Genomic DNA, 17,679 nt, shown 5'->3' with positions numbered 1-17,679 from the left:
GTTTATGAAAGACTTCATTTGTTTATATTCTGATAATATTAATTTCCGATAAAAAATAATGCCATCAATTGATTCACTGACTTGTTACAAAACTCTACTTATATAAAGGTCTCACCAAAACCAATAACTCTTGATTTACTTCTTTCAGTAATATTTCTGCATCTTTTCTTTTATAAATTGCTTCTTTTTTCTCCTTTGTCCAATTTTATGAAGTGAGTTCATGTCTTTCATGCTAAAAGAAATGAACTACGAATACAAAGAAGTGTGTGTGTGCGCAAGTAGCAGTCAAAGTTTCCATAGATACCGGGATAAGTAAAGATCTTCATAGTCTCCGTAAAGCTGCCATGCGGAAATGACACAGCCCAGCTAATAAACCACTCTTCACTACTGTGAACAGAACTCTCATCTTTTGGTCTTTGCTTTCATCTTCCGTAGGAAATCCGACGTTGGTAACTGTCGGCGTCAATAAGAAGTGGCTTTTGATTGACAGAGGCATAATACGCATTCGGAATCCTTGTATCTCGGGATTTTCAAATACTGTACGGTATACTATTTTGCGTCGAAGTATGTATATTTCTGTGTTACAGGATTTTATTGATTCGTCCCTGTTATTCATTCAAATAAGTAAAATGTAGCAGCGACAGTTTCAGGGCAACCGTATTCAAATAAGGTTAAGGAAAAACGTTATGAACGAATCGCATTATTAGTTAATATCACGAAAAGATTCTGCCAACTGATTTATATTTAAGTTGCATGTCAAAACAACGTATAGTAAGCGAATTATTTCTCCTGTGATTTCTCATTAACATGTAATGTTCTCTAGCAACTGTCATGGTTTTAGTTCTTTTCTATTGATATCTTAATATTTTTTTAATTTTCTACCAAACTGTTGAATGTATTTATTAATTTCGTGGCTCCTCTTCATTTTCCGCTAGTAATATTATTGTATTAGCATTAATTTTAGCCAATTCAATTATCTCTATTTGTAATTTATATTCCACACTTTATCATTTGGTTTAATTCTTTTATTGTTTCATCCATTACTAAATTAAATTAGCGGACTTGAGTCACATTTATAATTCATCTGGTTAGTTTAATTTATTCAGTCTGTCCTTGTTCTATATTTATTGCAGAACTGTTAACTCTGTGTCTGCCTTATTAGCTTGAAATTTGCTTTAGTATTCTAATTTTAAGACGGATATTATATTTTTCGACTATTTTATGAAATAGCTTATTTCAATCAATAAAACATAATATTTCCATCTACCGAAAATAATAATATCATCTCTTTTCACAATTATGAACAGTTGCTATAACTGATGTACTGTCTTGTCGATTTAGATCTCGCTATATTGTAACAGTGAGTATAGACGAATCCCTTTGGTCGGAAAGACCTCGATTTGATTTCGTCAGTGAAGTGAAGAACTATTATCTTGTCTCTTTCGACTAAAGGTGAGTTAACCGGTCTCATACGGAGAACAGTAAACCAGTTCCGTGAACTGGTTTACTGTTCTCCGTAGCCCTGTTCACACACGGCTGTAGTCACAGGATGTAGGAAGGCAATGGGAAACCACCTTGCTCATAATCATTTCCGTAGTATGGTAGCATACAGCTACCCCCCCCCACCAGCAATATGGCTGAGGGAATGGAATAGAAATAGAAGTATTCGAACATGTCATCCCAGCATGTTGACCCATTTTTAAGACTTGCGTTATTAGATTAATATAGCTTGTACTAGTATTTGAATTTTACGAACTTGTTTATAGCGCTAAATTATATGCTCACAAGCTATTTTTGTTTCCCACAGTGCCTCCCTCTTTTGTAGATGCCGAAAGTAGCTCAGATGTTTTAGTCCGGGAATCAACAAATATAACACTAACCTGCCGAGTGAGAGGTCATCCTCCTCCAACCGTTACATGGAGGAGAGAAGATGGACAGACTATAGTCGTAGGAAACTGCCACGGTGTTACTGTAGAAGGTAGGTAGGTCAGAATTTTAACAAAGTTTGATAAAAATACAAGAAATAAAAAAAACATTGATTGATCCAGAATGCTATGACCTGATCTTCGTACAATATACACTTGGTATATCATATCTGGAGACTGGTCTTCTACTCTTCTTTCCCTCTACTCTCTCTTACTTCTTACCCCCCCACCCCCAGTGCTATTAGAGCAATTCGAGGGCGAGGGGGTGACTCTTTCCTCTCAAACTGTAGTTTCCGCTATCTACTAAAAAAGGCAAGCCTAGTTGTCTTAAGTTATAGCCCCACCCCTAGGATATCTTGAAAGTAATGTGTGTTTCCCTTTGTCAAGTCTCAACGAAATCCAAACCGGACAGAAAACGTGTTTTCTGTCCGGTTTGTTGATCGTTTTTGTCATAAGATTGGAATATATAAAAGTACTTTTCAATAGTCCTATATGAAGCTTGAAATGTTTGTAAAAAACGATACAAATCTGGTCATAGTACGCAATAAAACTAGGTTTATATAAAGGCAAGTTACTTGGCTCTAAGAAAAAAGCTGTGAAGGATTGGGTGGAATATAAAAACTTTTAAAAAAATTCATAATTCGACATAAAAGAACCGTTCTCCAAGAGCAGCGGATGGAAAATGACAAAAAAACGAAGTAACAGAATTCTAACTAGAAAAGGGTAGATATAATATCCTATTTTTTAATCTACTCAAAGTAATCTTGGTAGTATAATTCATTTTCCTGCATGATTAAAAAGAGTTTTAATTTTTAACCCTCCATAAGCCAAACGTCAAACCAGTAGTAAACTTATAAAAATTACCCTTAAAATAAGCCCCTGCATCTTTTCCAAATTATTTTCAATCAAAACCTTTTGGTCGAAAAGAATTTGCGTCTTCTATATATCAGATAAGGAAGACAATTTACAAAGAGCAATATAATTTAAACGCTATAGTAAAACAGTTAGGAATGAAAATTTCCACTGATAAAACTAAAACAATGGCATTTTGTGGACAACTCCAGTTAGAAATAAAATAGTTATTAATAATAAAATAATAGAACAGATAAAAACTTTCAGTTACCTTGGATGTGAAATATCATATGAAGGAGAAAAAGACATCAAATTAAAAACGTCAACATTTTTACAGATTATAGGCCTGATAAATAAAATACTCAACTCAAATATAATACAAAAAAGAAACATGCTCGAAAATATACAATGCTTTAGCAGTGCCCAAATTATTATATGGCAGTGAAATTTGGGCAATAAACAAACAAAGAATAAAAATAAGTGAAATGAGATTTATGAGAAGATCTGCAAAATACAGATTATTAGACAAAAAAGGAACAAAGACATTTTAAAAGAACTAAAAACAAAATCAATAGAAGAAGAACTAAACAATTATAAACAAAAATGGATTGAACATGTCAACCGAATGGCCGACATCCGAAACAAATACTGAAATATAAGCCAATTGGAAAGAGAAGGCAGGGTACACCCCAAAGGATATTGGATGGATAATCAGACTGAATACACCAATATGGTCTATACCCGTAATTAGTGTTAGGACTATTTCTTATTATTTCGTTGAAAAGAACGAATTGTTGTAATCTATGGAGGGCCTATGGATTATCCATGCATGAGCAACAAATACATTGCTACAATAATTAAAAATGTATTTTTAATTATTTTATTTTTTAAATTATTTATTTATAGCTATTTAAAATTATTTTAAAAAGCTATAACCAGTTGCTTTTCAATTCCTATGTTGCGCTGATGATGCTGTAAGACATTTACCATAAAATGCTTACACTTAACTGTATAATTATTCAAACGAAGTTTACTCTAATATGGTTGAAGGTCGATCATTTAATTGTAAAAGACTTAAATTACAAACTGCATTGCTCAACGAAACCATATTTGTGGGGTGAGAGATGGGTTAAAGTGACTTATCGCCTTTTTTCTTATTCTATTACAGTGATTGCAAAATACGCGACTAATAAAAGATCAATCATGGCGGCAAAAGGCCTAGAGGTTATCTCTGTTGAGTTTTTATTTTAATTTTTACAGTTAATAATTTCGCAAGAAAATTACAAAAGCAAAGTAAAATTAGATTGTGATCACTTCATGAAGGAAGAGAAGAAAGAATAACCTGAAAAAGTATCTGAAGTAGTAGAAACGTACTTCGTGAGGTGTAAAGAAAAATAGATTAAAGACTGCGTGGAAAAGTTACGTCACAAAGTAATAAAAAGCAGTAAAAAGAACATTTCGAGATACCGATGTGTCCACAATACTACGAAATCTAAACCTGTTACAAAGATGCAGAGAAAACTTTAAAAGGGTGGAACTTTAAGACAGAAAGCAGGGCTACGTTAATAATGGAAGGAGACTGTTTGGCAAGAGGCATTAACAACGCTATTTTCGGTATCAGAAGTAAAAAGTTAGAAGTGACTTTTCTCCCCTTTAGTTTCCTGAACGTGAGGATTTTTCAAGGGGAAAGAGAAATTCGGTGACACTTGAAAAGAAAAGTATTCGATCAATGTGAAAGCTTACTATTGATCTGTGCATTTACAGAACAGCAGTGAGAAAAAGTTAGAATTCTGTTACCAACAATGATAAGATTTGTATTATAAAAAAGCGGTAGTCTAAGTCCGAAACTGGAAAAGAGACTGCACTTTAAGTTTCTAAAAAAATATGAAGTAAATAAAGCCATTTTTCAGAAAGGTGCTGGACGGACGTAACACTCTGAGACAGACAGGAACCGAAAAGAGAAAAAAAAAAGTGCACTGCACGTACAACAAACTTCACAAATATTTCTCTTTATTGTTTGCAGCCATTCAAAGACTTTTCCTCGAAAAGCTGTAACATTAAATCTAAGCTCAAAATTATTTTAAGATACAAAAATACATTAGATTCTTAATCGGTATTAGCACCTCAGTTTTAATAGTTTATTAACAATTATAGTAAATTGTTTTTTAAGCTGTTATTATGTGAAAGTAGTATTGCGAATCTGTAATATACCGGTGTATTATTAAATTTCTGGCATTTTCATAGCTTTAACCGCGAGAGGGCGCGTTTTTCATTATTTGTGAAAACCAAACGATTTGTGTGTGTTGAATACTGTTCGCTTTTACTGAAAAACTAAACACATGTTAAAACAAAACATACGAATGATATTGTACTTAATAAGGTATTGTCAGTTTTATTATATTTAAAACTAGCTAGAAAAAGAAAGAACCGTGTTTTGTTTAAAAAAAAAAAACATTTTTTTGAATTACGTTATTAATATATTATATATAATCTGCATTTACGAGAAGGGCAACACGTATTAGGGCCAAATTGTTCAATAGTTAATTTCAGATTTTCTATATTCATTTTTTTATTATTATTAAAAATGGCTTTCAAATATTGTGCAATGGATTCTGGGGAAGAACGTCAACGCTTCCGCTAAATCTCTCCCTTATCGAAGAACTTTGCATTAATAATTTGAACGATAACAACGACATCATTATCATTAAGATAGAAAAATTCAAAGTACTTTCCTGAAGGTCACAGACGATTATGACGTTAACATGACATACACTCTTGATGACAATCCCCACATCAAACTCAGCGAAATCTCATAAATAAAATGGTGTAAGCATCTCTGAAGAAAAGACCATCATGAAGGTAGTTTTTTCAACGTTGAACATCCCCCTGTTTAGCTAATGGCCAAAGTTTTATGTAGTTGTAAACTGTCGTGTGCTGCGCCGTGTAAATGGCCAATTAAAGTAATTTCGGGAGCCATTCACTTGTCATTTTTAATAATTTCTCGACTACTCTGAGTAATTACAAGACGTCTTAACTAATTTCTTAGGAAAATTCTCAATCCCTAATGATGTCTATAAAATTTGAACGACTATGTGATCAGTCAATTCTCTATTTCGTCCTTGACTAAAGAAGAAATCTTAAGTAAATGACAATTACGAGTCAACACTGTTTTCCGTTCAAAGTATTTTGGTTGCAAAAGTTGCCGGTAGAGTACGCTGTATTCAATCTGTTCACATGGGCAAATGATATTACGTCACCATCACCGTTTAGAATTGTTCCCCCCCACCCCCAATAGGCAACGCTCCCATTTACTCATGATAAATATGACCTACTAAGAAATTCATGCGGAGTTGTTTATGAAAAGTTTCCGTGCGATAAACACCTTCCCATGTGATGTCCGATTAACTGCAAATCACTCTGTCGCGTGCTGTTTTGCATGGGGGAGAAACACTATTTATGAACGCGATGACCAAACATAAAGACATCCATCAACGAATGGCAGGTACCAGTATTTGTGATAGTTTTTAGTACTTCAAGGTAAAGTATCCGGTTAACGCCCCCATAAACTTAAGTGTTGAGAAATATATTAGCTTTCAACCTAATTTCGAAGAAATACAGACCAGATCCTGTGTGCTTGTTGTTCTGTCATGTTTGGATATTTTCTTTTCAGTAATGTATTTGCATGATATCCGGATTTTTAGCACCCCTCCCCCCCCCCCCATCCACCCACTGTATTAATGCATTATAACTTTAGACTCTTTTCGGGGGAGCACAAAAAATTTCGATAAAAAAGGAAGCTATTCTTTAATGAAAAAGGAGCTAGACGACAGCAACAAATATAAATTTCCAGCTTCCCACTTTAACCGTTTTCCTGCTTGATGTAATAAATTAAGCGATGTCTTCAATCATTTTCCAGTAAGACTCACTTGATAAACTCTTGGAGTTCACTTTTTTCCATTTTTGCTACCCGTTCACTGGAGGATATTGTATTGCAGCTAATATATTAATTTTCATTGTTTGAATATGTTTGTACTTAAAAGGTTGTTACGTCACATTTTATGATATACGATAATCCATTATTGATGCTGTAAGTGTTGTCCTATATTTCTATTGCTACGTCTTTTTATAAATACGTACCACACACACAACAATTCTCATCCTTAAACTGCCTCCCATACTAAAGTTAAAAATACACTTGAGAAAAGACCAGCTTTGTTTTCCTTTTACGTTTAACACCTCGATATCATACAGATGTTCCTGTTCACGTATATCCAAGGATATCCGGTTTTGCTCAAGGGGATGCCGATATTCTGCTAGTTTTCTCTTTAACGCATGTAGTGTTTGGAGAAACGAAGCACCATGAGAAGCCTCTTGGTGGTGTTAAGGTTGCCTTTTTGTTTTCTTATCTTAGGATTTGTTCACTTTTCTCCGACATTGGTCTCTGTAAAGGAAACTGTGCCGGTGGGAATCTAATTCAAATATGGGAATCATTTTATTAAACAAGGGGCATATAATTTAGAAACCATAATAATAGAGGTATAGAAAAATAATTAGAATCTAGAATCCATGATGAATGATCATATGACACATACACGACGAGAATAATATTTAAATGTAGATTAGTGAAAACATGTTCGAAGTAAAAGCCAATAGACTCAGTTGGAACATGTTTTCACTAATCTACATTTAATTATTATTCTCGTCGTGTATGTGTCATGTGATAATTCTCAATCTGTAAATAACACGTTGGATATTAATGTATCCAACAAGTTTCCTTTGAATGGCATGTTGCAATGCATGTATTATGTTATATATTATTCATTCTTCCAATATCCAATTCTTCGTTATAAGTTTCGAAACAAAATCTTAGTCTCCCAAAGATATGAAATCACGCAACACTTCTGCCTAAACCATACTGTATGAAATGACTATTGCCATTTAATATCAGAAATGACTGAAGGAAAGAAAAAAGGAGAAAAATTCGTCTGAGTGAGAAGCTAAAATGACTCAACTGTCGTGAATTTGACGTTGAGAATTATTCATTTGTAGAAGACTAATGCTTTCTACCACAGCTTGTGAAAGAAACACTTTTTTCATAGTTACTGCTCTCTCTCTCTCTCATGCACGCACCCACACATACCAGCATGTACAGAGTTTGTCAAACATAAAGGTTCCCGAAGACTGCTTTAACAAATCTGAACTGTGTAATAGTTTTAACCGCTTTCGCGAACACTATTATTAGATTCCATGTAGTATAGAGACGCAAATTAAACTATTTATATGCCCGTATAAAAGAATTAGTAGATAGAATGGTCAAATATTATAACACAGTTGCAGTGATAAGGCTAAGAAAATAACTTAATGCTAGCGCAGATTTATGAAATGTACGAAACGCCACATAAATATATAATAACTTCGAAACTTAGATATAATCTTAAATATGAACCATTCAGTAAACCAAAAGTAGAAATAAAATATATCAAAAAGTAAGTATTATGTACAAAAGATTATTCATTGTTTCTTAGTTATTTAAAATCTGACAACTGTGACAATCCAATATTGTAATTTTATTGACACAGTGAATAATTTGCAACAGGTGACTTATGAATCTGTTATAAATGCATTTTCTAATCCAAATTCATGTTTTGTTTCATGAAGAGACGTATTTCGAAGGAGAAGAATTGACGTTGGTCAAAGTGAGCAGGTTGCATATGGGAGCTTACCTTTGCATAGCAGCCAATGGTGTCCCGCCATCATTAACTAGGAAAATAATGCTTCAAGTGAACTGTAAGTTTATGTTATTTTTCCTGGGGTTATTTTAATAATGAATTATTACATCTTGTAGAAAATTCATTTCCCTCCATGACTATATTCAGTTAATTGACTGAAGTTTGAATCGTTTTGCTGATTATTTAAAATAAAGTTTTCGATTTTCATAAATGCTCTAAGAATGGAAGAGGAATTGCTGGAAAAGCAAATGTTTGTTTTGCCAGGATGGCAAGAAAGACCTAGAGGAAACGATCTGTGGGGATTTTTACAGTACGAAGTGCCTTTGATGGTCGAAATATAACATCTTACCATGTTGGAGTCTTGACAGATTAAATAGGAAGGAACATTCATTGGAAAGCTAGTGATGATATACATTTTTGTTCTACTGTCATTACGTCCTGTACCTGGCAGGAATTTGATAATCGTTTTGCAAGATTATGCATTTCGGGGGTTATTATATATATATGTTTTTGTTACTCTTAAACAAATATCTGATGTGGATTTTGATTCTGTACATCTCGCAAGTCATTATATTAGTGCAGTTCCCAAGTATTTCGGCTGTGTAAAGTGAATTGCAACAGGCCATCTTTATCATACTGTTATCATAATAGACTTATTTCTAAATTAGATTTTATATGTGAAACAAATATTTAGTTAGCTATCTTGGTAGTTTAGTAATTATCGACATATTCGTCTGGATCGAGGAGGACCTTCATTATAGAGAGAGCAAATGGAGGTGGGTTTGCTCTCTTTGAAACTTGGATTTTCACTCACGTGGCCAAACCAGCTAGAAGCGTACACGCAGTCGCCAACCAGAATACACAATGCAGATAAAATTAACTGCCATATGAGAGGTTCCCGAGAAACCAAATAACCTGCCTGTGAATGCTATTGAGCTTAAGACGAACACAGGAAAGGATTAAAGGAAATGGATTTTTATAACTTGTGCATTTCTTCATTTCTAGTTAGAAAAATAACGGATGGGTCCAAGAATATCGATAACTTAATGCATTTGAGGATCAGCTCTACTCAAATGTTTCTCTTATCGTTTGTGTTGCTTTTTATGCAGATTGTAATCAATATTTATCTCGTATTTATATTTCGCTATCATATTTTTGTCACGTTTAAGTTGTTAATGGATTCTAATTCGATCAAAGACAATGGCAAACTCACAACTTTTCCTCACTGGTACGGAAATAGCAAGGTTTTCCTACTGGAATCCGGGCTGTTTTTTTTTTTTTTTCTATTTCCTAAAATAAGAAAGCTGGCTAGAAGAAAACTCAATTACTTAATTAAACAGAATTATTTGATGTTTGCAGTCTCGTTCTAATTGTAATTCAACAACGAGTATAAGACAAACAAAAAAGTTCTGAACAGTATACTTCCTTGACAAAAACCGAAAAGAGCATTTCTACCAGCTAACATCTTACGAAGTTTGTTTCTCTTAAATTTATTGATGAACGTGTACAGTTTATTATCTTTCATCAACAGATGTTAATCGGAATCGTGTGCACTCAGTGGAATGCAATGAAAATGACTCCTGCATTTATTAATGGATCGATTAATAGTTGCTTGCTGCACTACGTCTGATTGAAGCACGCTCCGGATTCTTTACTTATTAAAGTATGAGGGTTTCGTTTATGCAAATGTTAAGGACTCACCTGGAAAAAATCAAATAGCAATAGTTATTTTTTGTTTGGCTAAATATTAGCGCTTGTACTAAACAATCACCTGTTGCGTTAATATTCTAATTGCAAAGAATGTTTGATGTAAAGTCTACCCAAAGGAAGCTCTGGAAATAGTGGAGTGCATTGAAAAATTACGTCACATCTACGAGTGGCTACAAAATAAGCAATTTTAGTTATGTAGAGATGAGAGAATGGAACATAATATACTCAAGTCATCAAATATACATTATCTGAATAACAATTATTTTTTGGAATGTCATAATGCTTCGATTCTGGCAGTTTAACATGCAAATGTGAATACGGTGATAGTAACAGGAGCAGCAAGGAATGCTACTCGGATATTTAGCAAATCATAGGGCAAGAATAATAATCTATGTAGAAAGTGGGTGGTAGAGTTATGTCAACGTCGATAATATTCATATAATATGAAAAATAAAGAAGGGAGAATTAGTTCCTTGGCATCCAAAATATTTCTCTGCATGCAAATACGTGGGTGTGGGTGCGCGCGAAAATGTATGCGTGTGAAAACTGAGAGAGAGTTGTATCGCAAAAAAATTAAATTTTTTAAGGTAAAACTCTTCACAAATAGGGATACCTTGAAGGTATCAGTGGAAAAGAAAGTTAAAGAAAATATACAAATGATATGAAATATAGGAATAAGCATTGACCATGAAGAAGAAAAAATAAGAAACAACCTTGTTGAATCAGAACAAAATTTAAAATAAAACAAAAGGAGCTGGACTAGGAAACTATCAGAAAAAAAACAATAAACCTCACTGAAAAGAGGAAATGGTCGGAAGGGAAAAGAGGAACTATTGAAATAACAGTTAATAATAACGATAAATATCAAAAAATTGTTGAGAAACGAGAAGATGATAGGATCCAAAAAAATTATTGATGAAAATGGAAACCTCAGAATTCTAAGAAATAATCTTTCATCTGGAAGAAAGAATGTTACAGCTCTTGAAGAGAATTCAAGAAATTGCAGAAAAAAATTGCAAAAAAGCAAAACTGTTTAGATGAATCTGAATAAAAGTGAAGATAGAAAATTTAAGAATCAACAGAAAAATAAATTATGACAATACCTCTGATATACCTCGATTAGAAATCTTTGAAATTGAAAAAGGATTAAAACAAATGAAAATCAATAGAGCTACTGGGAAGGGTGATTTAATAATTGAGATGATTAAAGAAGGTGGGGATATACAAAAACAAGAATTGAAAATCCTCTTCAATAAATGTATCAAAAAGGAGAAACACCACGAATATGGAATAAGGCAAACAATATTTTGCTGCATAAAAAAGGAAGTAAATTAAAACTAGAAAACCACACACCTGTTGTTTTTTTTAATCCATTTATAAGCGTTTCAATAGAATTATAACCAATAGATCAGAAACAAGACTTGATTCAGCACAACTCTGTGAACTATCTGGTTTAAGAAAAAACTTCAATATAATACATCATATTCGATCTATAAGCCTGCTTATTGAAAATGCAATGAATACAACCATCCTCTTCTCAGAGTCTTCATAGTAGATTAAAAAAAAGTATTCCATAAAGCATCATCAATAATAAAAGCTCTTAGATGGCATTGAAAACAATTTATTAACATAACAAAATATATTTATGGAAATGCTACATCAAATATCGTTCTTAATGAAATAGCGAAAAATTTCATATAAATCAAAGAATAAGGCCAGGAGACACCATTTCTCCCTAACTCTTCACATTTATTTATTTAGCGTATGGCTCATACATGAAAGGTTACACTACATTAATCCTTAATATATATGGACATAGTAATAGATATATGTATAACAATAAGACATAGTATAGTCATAAAAGAGACACTGAAGAATTAAGAACAGGCTACAACTGAATGTCTAGGTTGATTATCCAGTCGACTGCACTTGGTGTAGCATGGATGAAGTCTGACAGGTTTCCACTGTATGCACACTGGACATATTCTGTTATAATATGATTAATTGTCTGGCCGGGTGATCCGCAGTCCCACCTGGGTGAGGCAATCATGCCCCATTTGTAAAGTAAGTCTGCACATCTGCCATGGTTAGTGCAGATTCGGTTAAGGGCAGACCAAGTTTTCCGAGGTAGGTCAAAACCCAAAGTTATCTGTGTTGGGTCCACTAATTCAGGGAAGATCCCTGTTGAAGTGTTACACCAGGACTCTTTCCACTTTGTTGAAACTTGTCTCTGTAAGATTTTTTAATGTTAAGATTGGAGGGGTGCAATCCTAGCTCGCCTCCTCGTGGTGCATCCTGGATAACGCTAAAGAGCTAGAGCGACTTGGCAACCAAACTATCTTCTCGATCTCCTGCATACAGCAGACATGAACTCAAACGCTTCACATTAACACCGGAACATATGATGAGTAATTTAGAATGGTCCAATAAAGGAGTAAATCTTAATGGAATTTAATTAAATAACCTAAGATTTACTAATTATATTGTTGCAAACAATATGAAAGATTTAAAAGAAATGATAGATGTAACAACTGAATCAAGAGAAATTGCATCAAGACTGTTGAAGCTATAAGTATTGCCTGTTATGACATACGGAATAGAAACCTAGCCAATCAAAGAGGAAATATAGATAAAATTCCAAACGAACAGAACGGATAATGGAAAGATATCTGTTAAACATAAGCTCAAAGATAAAATCAAAGATGAATAAATAAGAGTAAAAATCAAATTGTTAGATACTGCAAAAAACATACTTCGAATGAAATGGAAATGGGTGGTACACATTATAAGTCTCAAGGACAATAGATGGACAAATGTTGTATTGGAATGGCAGCCGTATGTGGATAAAAGATCTGTGAATAAACCTGAAAGAAGATGGTCAGATGATACAAGGAAAACAATTGGGATTCTCTGGCACCAACATGTTCAGGATAGAAACAGATGGAGAGAATTGGGGGACGCGTACAGCCAGACGTGGCTATAAAAAGGATTTAAAGATACAAACACACACTTAAGGACCTACAATTAGCTAAATAAAGGTATTTATTTTCACCATCACAATGTTTTCTTTAGTTGCGTTTCTTATGTAGATAAATGTAGCAGTTTATGTAGAAGTTCTTTTGTTGTTGCGAATAAAATGTTTATGATATAAGGATTTCAATGATATCTAAATTCAGTATGTTTCGTTTTCTGTTTTAAATTTTGAATTAGTTTTGGGATCTTGTAGACTGACTGCCTAAGTGAACAACAACAAAAAAACATATAAGTTTTTATATTTTTTTGTATCATTTAAAAGAATTTCTCAGAAGAAATATAGCAATAAGTGTCTGGCTATGCCACATTTTCCACAGTTAATTTTGATAAATGATAGGAAAATATCAACACAAAATTACGCGTAAGTGTATTACACTGAAGTGTGTAGAAGTGTCGCAGAGAAGCAACTTGATCACCATAGCTTATGCCTAACCTTACTTTAAGAACTTATTCTCTCCCTCTCTCTCTCTCTCTCTCTCTCTCTCTCTCTCTCTCTCTCTCTCTCACACACACACACACACACACACACACACACACACACACACACACACACACACACACACTCGTCATCGAGCAACAAGTACTTGAACGAAATGGTAGCCTTGTGAAATATCTCTTTAGTATATTAATATTTCATCGTCACACCGATCTCGTTAAGTGGATCTAGGATTAACGTTTTATTTCATGTGGAATGCATTTCTTTATATTAGTAAAGCAAGCTAAATTATATCGGCTAGCTTTGATGCATTCTTTATGTTCAGCATGCATTTTCCCTTTCAGATATCTTTTCATCTTACGGAAGATAAGTCGTGAAAGGCAAAAGGTATTATTTTAAGCAACAAATAGCTAAAATCCTCGCTTTTTGGATATTTTTGTACAAAGTTATTCATTTATTCAAACATCCTTGGTGTTTTAAATTTTGTCGTTGACCTTATTTTCTTGGCTTAGACCGTTTAAGTAATAGGCTTCAAAAATAAAGAGAAAAACAGCTTAGCTAATCTTGTTCTACTTCTTTTTTATAAGTAATTTTAATATTTTTAAAATATCAAAATTTCGTAGATATTTTGAAAATTGTGTTTTTAAAAAAAAAAGATTTAGAGGATGAGTGGGTGGCTAACTGATTTGAGCAGCTGTGATTGGATGGTTTTATTAGCTATAAAAATCACGACGAGTATTGTCAGGTTTCTTAACAGAGGTCATTCTGAGGACAAATAATTTTTCTTAATCAAAAACCAACAGCTCAACTAATACAACAAATAATACGTGCAAAATAGAGCCAGAATCCAACTCTCAAATTGGATGTATTTTACTATTCACTGCTAGGTCATAAATGCTTTAGTCCATTTTTTTTTATTTCCGTCCACATTTCATTAGTCTCGCCCTTAGAGTTTCAGATAGGGAAGAAAAATATTTTATTTCTCACCTATCTCCTTTTATATTTTTTCTAGATTTTCATCATTTTAAATTTCATTTCCATTCATCAGGATATTTAATGGCATGTATTCGTTTCTTCTTTTTAGTTGGTTTATTTACGGCGTTCTCCAGCATCCTCTTCATTAAGATATAACGATTGTTTTCTTGGATTTAATTTGCCAGATAATGCCTGTTGTGGGTCTCTGGAATTGGGTCTTATAGAAGATAAAACGGAGTGGGAAAAAAGAGTATTTGTAGACATAAAACCTCAGCTGTAAGACAGAACGAAACATCTCACAGCAACGATAATTACAGTAGCACCTGTAATAGTCGCTCCCCTGCATAAGTAGAGATGTTCAGTGAAGTTACTAGCTACATGTTCTCATAACGATAACGTACACTGCTTACACTTATTGCCATAGCTCATGAAGAGGGTTAAAAATTAAGTTTTCTATACAATGGTTTAAACCAAAAGGTTTCGAACAAAACATTGAATTAGTCATATTTCGTTTCGTCAATATAACTTAGGGTATATTATTTTATATTTCTATTATTATTAAATTGTGATTAAGGAGAATGCAATGTTTAAATAAATGATACATAATCGATGTTAAATAACCATTAATTGTTAAAACGTTAATGTTCATTTTATTTTTTATCTAGTTCCCCCAATGATATGGATCCCTAACCAACTTATAGGAGCAGACATTGGCGGAACTGTTCACATAGAGTGCCATACGGAAGCATACCCAATGTCAATAAACTACTGGACGAAAGAAGAGAAAGGAATGATAGTGAATAGTAATAAATATAGCACTACTTTACAAGACAATACGTACAAAGTTCACATGAAACTCACCATTAGGAATATACAAGAAGAAGACTTTGGTACTTACCAGTGCTATGCCAAAAATTCTCTAGGATCAACTCAGGGTTCGATTCGTGTCTATTGTAAGTATTAATTGTGCTTGTGCACCTTAGTAATTCATTATTCGTTTACATAACTGCTACAATAAAATAAACACCGAGTTTTGAGTGGTACAAGCGGGACATTTCGGTAATTTATTTTATGCACTTTGTGTACGAAAATTTGTCGGTGAAGGGTGTAATCGCCAACTACAGCCTCTCGAGTTGAGTGGAGTGCGCATTATTGCAGATTGCAGCCTATATTAGTAGTTAGCGAAGGTTGAGGTAAGTCGAAATATTTCTTAGAGGTGTAGTCCGCTTCTATGCTGAATTAAGAAGTAATTGGTGGTGGTGATATCAAGCTCTGCAAAGAATTTTATCTACTACTTCGTTTTTCGTATACGGAGGTGACAGTGTGTTTCCTTTGATCATTAGTTTCGCACCCTTAAACAAGGAAATCGGAAAAACCTAAATTGCGAAACTTTTTGTTGGTACGTACCAATGTAATGGTACGTAACAGTCGTGGAGATTGTTTGCTACAGTGAACTTCTTTTAACATAGTATTGTACGAGGATGGATCGGGTACACAGTGGCTAATTATAGTGAGAATTTGTTGTAGCAATGTTCGTTATGGTAAGAGCCAGCTGTACAAATTGACTATGTATTTGGTCTGGTAACTTAGCTAAGAATCAGCATACATTTGCATTAGAGCAATCTGCGACAATCAGAATCCAGATTAAGGTTTCTGGATAACTAAATTAGGAAATATTTTGTTCAACACAAATCAATAAGTAATATTAAAGCATAATCAAAAATATTAAATGCACATTTACATAGATGGAAATAATACAATTTGTATCCGACATTTCATCCATTATAACTGAAGAACTAAGTACGAAATAAATAAAAAAAATATAAATATCAAATCAAATCCTCATTTAACCCTTGCGGTAAGAGAAAAATGAAAGTAACAAGAAAGTGAACTTGGCACAGTAGAAAAACCAATTAATTTATTTCGTTGTATCTCAAACAACTGTGAAATCTCTTTCCATTTTTCGATAAGTTCTCTTTTTACACAAGAAAATCAGTACGTCTTTCATATTCAATTAACGATGAATATAATTAATTCTCTAAGCCATTTCTTTCTTTAAAGAGTAGATTTTCAAAAATGAGCAGAGCGGTTTAACACAAGAGGTTGTTTTTTACAGAAGATTCAACCATGGAATTTATAAACTGGCATCTAATTTTCTTCATCGCTTTAAATTCTGGAATTCCTCACTTTAGAAAAAGTGAAAAACGTAGATTGATTTTGCCTCATAAATTTCAATTGTACATCTGAAGAAGTTGGTCTCGACGAGGTAGAGATTTAAAAAAAGAATTTAAATCCAAGAATCTCTAACTCCTTTTATAAACAACTTCAGGAAGAAACAGAATTAATTATTACTTTTTTACACCTTTGTGTAGCTCATCTTTTGCATTAATCCTCGTTATAAAGATAAAAAATATCTAAAATCCACTGTCTTTTGAAGATCTTTATTTCAACTCAAAAATCACTTTCTTTTGAAGACATGAAATTTGCTTCAACTCATCTGAATGTTAGGAAGTATTTCTGTTAGAGTATTTCCAATTTGAAATCTGACACTTTGAAAATAGCTTATTTAGATAAAAAAAAATCCGAATATTGCCTTTAATTAGTAATGCATGAAATGAGAATGCTTAATACCAAAGGTAAACCTACTTTGGTATTAGCATTCTCATTGTTATATAAAAATAACAAGAACACTTAAATGCTAAAAACTGTTAACACTAAAACCATAAAATTAACAATTGTATTTTTTATAAACAATACAATTGTATTCGGCTTATTTTATGGTTTTATATGCATTGTTAGTTGAAACTGATGTCAAACAGTACCCAGAACTAATTGAAAATTATAGTAGCATCAGTTAGCAACAAGGTGAAAATAAAATTGTATGCTGTGTGGTGATAGTTTTCCACTGTATATGCTAACGGTAAAATACGAGTTCTTAAGTTAATTTGTACAATAACGAGAATGCTAATACCAAAGTAGGTTATCAACGCCAAGTCTGTGACGTTGAATTTATCTTTAA

At 33.2% G+C, this 17,679-nt stretch overlaps 1 protein-coding gene across 10 annotated transcripts in view; it reads left to right on the top strand.

Moving 5' to 3' along the window:
• Nucleotides 1–17,679, top strand: part of LOC150104524 (neurotrimin-like) — a 569,050-nt gene that overhangs the window by 500,525 nt on the left and 50,846 nt on the right. For all 10 annotated transcript variants that reach the window (XM_090395720.1, XM_090395721.1, XM_090395726.1 and 7 more), the window contains 3 exons: nucleotides 1,808–1,978; nucleotides 8,436–8,564; nucleotides 15,326–15,613. In XM_090395720.1, the coding sequence (XP_090251846.1) occupies nucleotides 1,808–1,978; nucleotides 8,436–8,564; nucleotides 15,326–15,613 (588 nt within the window). The remainder of the gene's footprint in view (nucleotides 1–1,807; nucleotides 1,979–8,435; nucleotides 8,565–15,325; nucleotides 15,614–17,679) is intronic.

The sequence above is a fragment of the Typopeltis vanoorti genome, chromosome 7, assembly GCF_054136105.1.
Source record: "Typopeltis vanoorti isolate ZY-2024b chromosome 7, IOZ_Tvanoo_1.0, whole genome shotgun sequence".
Classification (NCBI taxonomy): Eukaryota; Metazoa; Arthropoda; class Arachnida; order Uropygi; family Thelyphonidae; genus Typopeltis; species Typopeltis vanoorti.
The sequence above is the reverse complement of the archived record's forward strand: the minus strand, read 5'-3'. Positions and strand labels throughout refer to the sequence as shown.